Raw genomic sequence first — 6,000 nt, forward strand, 5'->3', positions numbered from 1 at the left:
CGCACAGGGGGCTGCTTCCGAATCTGGCTTTGGAGCATCACTTTATCCTCAGAAAGGCCCGAGTTGCCAAGGTTTGGGCGTGGCTGAGGATTTTCAAGCTTGGGGTGTTGAAATCGAGGCCAGCACATGGACGTCAAGGGGGACGGAGGCAGAGAAGAACCTCACGAGAGTCTGGATTTTTGCTCCGGTCTTGATCCCTCTGGGCTTTTAGCTGTTTATCCGGACTCACCTGGCCCCACTCACAGTCCTTAATGGACTTCTTCTCCCAGCACCCTGGTGAGGCAGGGCAGGGATAGTGTCCCGAGAACGGAGAGGCGAAGGCCAAGATCCACAACAGAGGATCTAGACCGCACTGACTCACCCAATGCCACCCAGGCAAGTCTGTGGTGAAGCAGGGAATTGAATCCGCCTCTCCCAAGTCACAAGCGAGGGCCCTAACCACTGGGCCTTCCTTCCTCTCTAACAACCCTTCCCAAGCGGGGTAGATCCCAGCGATCACCAGGCTTCCCCAACACACTTTGCGAGCCACCGTTTCCCAGTGCAGAGCCCCCAACGCCTCCGCTCCTCCTCCCTAGCAGCTGTTCTGGAGAGAGACAGAACCATTTCACTCCCCCTTTAAAAAAAAAAAATTAAAAAAATCCCACACTTTATCAAGAGCATTTCCAATGAATCTTTGGAATGCACAGCAGATGCCTGCAGCCCATGCAGCTGTTGCAGTGAGAACTCTCCGCAAGGCACCCGATCCTCGCTTGGTGCAAGGGAAAGAGACCTTTCAGCTGGCTCCCAACTTCAAAAGCCAGGGGAACCCGACGCCTCGCTGCCCCGCATCTCCTGCGGACATCTACACCGGTGCAAAATGAGCCGGCGACGCTACGGAATCAGGGGAGCGTTTTGCACCGGTGTCGATGACAGCATCAGGCCACCGGGAGAGTTCAAGGGCAGAGGAGACCAGACCGGGTCATCTAGCCTGACCTCCTGTCTATCACAGGCCCCCACCACCTGGCACCCACGCCCCAAACCGAAGTTAGACCAAAGTACTGCAGCACACAAGAGCTTAGACCATCATGTGCCACAGGCAGAGATTAGGAAGGTCCGAGGGGCACCAGCGTCCGAGGCCCCCGCAACGGCGGGGAATTGATGAAGCGAGATAGACCCCAAGCGACCCTCACCCCCCACTGCAGAGGAAGGTGAAACCCCCCCCTCAGGTGCAGGCCGGGGCGCTGGAACAGTTTGTACAGTGGGGGGTGCTGAGAGCCGTGGAACCAAACTGTAAACCCTGTATATAACGGAAACCACTTCAAGCCAGGGGGTGCGATAGCACCTCCCGTTCCAGCACCCGTGGGTGCAGGGCAATCAAGCTGCCACGACTGGACAAAAATACCACAGTTGGATTCTCCCTCGACTCTCAGATTTGAAAGGAGACAGTCTGATTTACACAGGGGTGGATAAGGGAATCAGGCCTTTGAGAGCATGAAATAGAGCTCTCTGGGAGAGCCGGGGGGTGCAGGGTGAGGGGGAAGCTAGTTAATCAAGAGAGAATCCACTGACTGAAAGCTCTTTTGCAAGGGTTTAGTAAAGAATCGCAGGAATGCTCAACAGGTCCCTGGGAAGTTTCCTCCCCTCACCACCAGCCTCTCGCCCATTCAAACATCTCCAGAGGCGCTGAGGGGGATCTTTCAGGGTTCGTGGCTCTGCAGTTGCACTCCAGCGCAAGGACCACAGAGGAAACCATTCAAAAGCTCTATCCACCCTCCCTCTTCCGAGGGATCAGGGATGAACTCGCTAGAGGCCCAGGGCTGCTCCCATGGCAGCCGGGGGTAGAAGGGTAAGGTGCCAAGATTAGCCGGAGAGCTTGGATTCACCCCTTCTGGGTGCAGGTTGAACCTCAGTTCCTGTTCATTGCCTGAGCCCTGGGAAAGCTTTCTGGGGGGTGAACTGACTGTATCCCACAAGAACACAGTCAGCATCGGCAGCTGGTCTCCAGGGATCCCCTGCAGCCCCCCCCCCCCTCGCTGATCCTGCAAACCGTACCCAGGGGTGTCCCCTTTACTCAGGGCAACCCAGGGATTTCAGCGAGGCGTGAGTCAAGTTAGGGCCCGAGCCTGCAAACAGGGAGGGGGGCTAAGGCAGCCCCATTCCACCACAGGCTGGAAGAGGGGTGTGGGGGTGTCAATTGCAAAATAAATCATACTAAAGTCGTGCATTATTGCTCCAGTTACAACATTGGCATCCCCTGACTCCCCCCCCCCCCCAAAAAAAAAAAAACCCACCACATCGGATCCTCTTTCAGGAGAGGGTGCAAGTTCACAGTCGGCCCCCCCCCCAGCAAAACCAGAGCTGGGCTGCACCCAGTACACCTCAATCCCCCCGCAATGACCCCTGGCCGGGGGGGTCCCCATGAGCTAGGATCGGGCCGCTTCCCCGGCTAGGTACTCACAGGTATCGGTCCTGCCCCTGCGTCTGGTGGTGCAGCGCCACCGAGAAGCCGAAGAAGCTGCCGTCGGTCCCGCCCCGCTTCAGGACCAAGAATTTGGTGTCCAGGTTGAATCCGGCGCCGCCCGGGCTGCAGAGAGCCCCCCAGACCAAGCACAGCCGGAGGAGCCGGGGCCCAGGGCCAGCCCTGTTGCTGCGGCCAGGAGCCATGATGGGCTGGTCCCTGCCTCCCCGGCCAGTCCCAGGGGCAAGGTCCGGTGCAGCCTCCGGTCTCCCCAGCAAAGCCCCGTGCGCTGGGGGCTGAGCGAGTCCCCGGGCTCCAGCCTGCACGGGCGGGGGAGGAGCGAGCTGCCTCCTCCCCACCTTGCGCGGCCCTTTTCTTCCGGGGAACAGCCCCAAGCGCGGCAGGCAAAGAGTTAAACCCTTAAAGAGGCCGTGTCATTGGGGAGGGGCTGCTCCATCCCCGGAGGGGGAGGGGCGGTGGTTCCTAGCTGGGAGGGGAGGGCTGGTGTCCCGTCCCCCCCCATGCACAGGGAATTTTGCAGGCGGATACACGCGTTGGCCGCGTTTAAAGAAGTGCGACACAAACTTTCAGCCCTGGGTGGGTCCTTGCAAGCGCCTTCAGCTCCATCCCACCACCTGGAGGGGCACCTTGCCCAGGGAGCAAAGCCCTCGGGCGCCAGTGTAGGGTGACCAGATGTGCCAATTTTATAGGGACAGTCCCGAATTTTGGGTCTTTTTCTTATATAGGCGCCTATTACCCCCCCACCCCTTGTCCCGATTTTTCACATTTGCTGTCTGGTCGCCCTACGCCAGTGCCACCTCTCAGCCGGAGTAAGGCTGCCCGGATCAGGCCCTCGGGCACCAGCCAACGCGCCTCGCCAAGGAAAAGGAAGTCGCCCGTGCGGTTAGTTCCACTCTGCCGTGGCTGGGCGTTGTGGCGACTGGCGAGAGCCGGATGATGCAGAATTATTTTTAACGCGGGAAGTTTTCTCTTGCCCTGGCGACCGTGGGGTCAGGTTCACAGCCCTGGAGACACCGACGGCTCAGAATAAATAGAGCGCAGAGAACAAGCGATCCACACACAATTGCCAACAACATGCACCCAAGCCTGGCTTAACAGGATAGCCCCTGGGGCAGGAAGGGAGGTTTGGTGCTATTCAGTCCTTGGCCTGGGGCAGGTGGGCTAATCAGAGCCAGACGTACTGGTGTTCGTGAGAAGGACGCTGCTGTGCTGAGGGTTAAACTGAAACCCACCAACTTCCTCTCCCCTTCACCATGGAACAGCCCTCAGATGGCAAAAAAAGTTTAAAAAAAGAACTACATAAGTTCATGGAGGATAGGTCCATCAATGGCTATTAGCCAGGATGGGCAGGGAAGGTGTCCCTAGCCTCTATTTGCTAGAAGCTGGGCATGAGCGACAGGGGATGGATCACTTGATGATGACCTGTTCTGTTCATTCCCTCTGGGACACCTGACACTGGCCACTGTTGGAAGACAGGCCACTGGGCCAGATGGACCTTTGGTCTGACCCAGTATGGCCATTCTTATGTTAATAATATTCCATCCGTACTGACCTGGGGCTGAATTCAAACTGGCAACCTATCAGGGAAAGTCCCCCAAGTTCATCTCCTACCCTGCTGAGCTGGGTGGGAAGCAGTTTTCCAGTCCTGGGAAAAGTTTAAGATTTCAGAAAAAAGTTTCCTATCCCAACTCAAGATGCAAAGTCAAAAATCTCAAGAACATTTGCAAACCAAAAATCTTGGGGGGGGGGGGGGGGGGGGGAATTGGTTTGTGTCAATCAATGGTGGTGATGAAGCACTGGAATGGGTTACCTAGGGAGGTGGTGGAATCTCCTTCCTTAGAGTTTTTAAGGTCAGGCTTGACAAAGCCCTGGCTGGGATGATTTAGTTGGGAATTGGTCCTGCTTTGAGCGGGGGGTTGGACTAGATGACCTCCTGAGGTCCCTTCCAACCCTGATTTTCTATGATTCTAATATTTCATTCAGATCATTTCAAAACATTTCATTTTGATCTTGACCCCTTTTTAAAAATTGTACTAAAATTAGCTTCAATTTCTAAGTAAGAAAAACATTTCAAACCAGAAAATGTAGCCACAGGCAGTTTTGATGGGGTTTTTTCTTTCACTTTTTCTTTAGTTGCAAAATGTGTCAAAACCAACACTTTGCCGCAAAGAGTCTCTAATGAATCCGCAAAAAGAAGATTAACCTGTCTAATGAATCCGTGTTTTGGGATGAAAAACATCTCATCAAACAATTCCCAACCTATTCTACAGCGTCGGCATTTTTGAAAATCTCCCTGGGCGCCTAAGATTTTTGAAAATCAGGCCCTGAGTTCCTTGACCAGTCTGCCAAGCCATGCAGTTAGTTTTGTAGTATACCCTATACATCTACAGTGCTGCCTTGAAAACTGATTCATAAATATTAAGTAAGGCAAATTAATGCAAAATTGCATACAAACGTGGCACCTCTGTCAATCGATTTTGGGAACCATTAAGTGTGCAAAGTTCATTGCTCAAAAAAGCCAGGAAACACCAACGCTAAAGTTGCTCACATAACCTTAACTGCACCCCCTGGTGTGTATGTATTAGACTACAGTCTTTAATTAAATGATCTCATAACATTATTTCCACAGGACCCCAGCCCGGTGGGAAGGTGTGTAGTGAATGAAGCAAAGGGTAGGTGGAAACGGAGCTTCTCCTCAGCCCATCTGCCTGGGCCCCCAGGACCGGCACTGAACCCCAAGATATCCCAGTAGTTTAAACCCACCCTCTTTGACCACCACCCAAAGGCATGAGCGTTCTGGGTTACAGTTTAACTTTCTCGCACGGCATGTGGTAGGCACCGCATGTAACACACCGGGACAGGGCACACAGAATTCTAACATGGGTGCTCTTCATTTCGTCACACAAGAAGTACACAGAGCCAAATAAAAATAATAAACCCTACACGCATTGCCTTTCACTCGACCGCACCCGTTCCTTGGGGGACCAGCTGTGTTCCGGTAGGTTGGTAGGGCTGCCTCCCTGCCCCGGTCCAGCTCCTGCAGCCGCTCAGTTTGTGCTGGTGAAATAAGGCCAAAAGAGAGGTGCAGCAGCGTCTGCCCTTTGTAGTCTTCCAATTCCTCTGTCAGCCTCAACAGGTGACCACCGTTTTACCAGCTGATGTTGTTGTTAGGTGATCAACCAGTTCCTCTGAGCAGGGACCAGTCCTTTTTCGAAAGCGATTACATTCCAATGGTTGAGCACTTAAATACGACCCTTCCTTGTTAGCCCCTTGCCACCCACTTTCGGAATTCCAGTCCAACACGGAGGCACATGGACAATAGAGAAGGCAACCGGAGTTTGCAGCTTGGGAAAGACACAGACAGAGAGTTCAGCGTCTCACACCGACCTCTTAGGTTGCACGGATTCCCAAATGGTCACCGCGGGCAGGGCCGGCTCCAGGCACCAGCCGAGCAAGCTCGTGCTTGGGGCGGCAGATTCCAAAGGGCGGCATTCCATCTAATTTTTTTTTTTTTTTTGCGCTTCACCGCTTTGGCCGCCCCT

General features: G+C 54.3%; 1 protein-coding gene across 1 annotated transcript in view; it reads right to left on the reverse strand.

Moving 5' to 3' along the window:
* The window catches only part of ITGA3 (integrin subunit alpha 3), a 39,722-nt gene extending 36,882 nt beyond the window's left edge, over nucleotides 1-2,840 (reverse strand). The window contains exon 1 of the mRNA XM_034755909.1: nucleotides 2,438-2,840. Within this exon, the coding sequence (XP_034611800.1) occupies nucleotides 2,438-2,643 (206 nt within the window). The 5' untranslated portion in view covers nucleotides 2,644-2,840. The remainder of the gene's footprint in view (nucleotides 1-2,437) is intronic.
* Nucleotides 2,841-6,000: the final 3,160 nt, after the last annotated feature.

This window comes from Trachemys scripta, chromosome 23 (assembly GCF_013100865.1).
Source record: "Trachemys scripta elegans isolate TJP31775 chromosome 23, CAS_Tse_1.0, whole genome shotgun sequence".
NCBI lineage: Eukaryota > Metazoa > Chordata > Testudines > Emydidae > Trachemys > Trachemys scripta.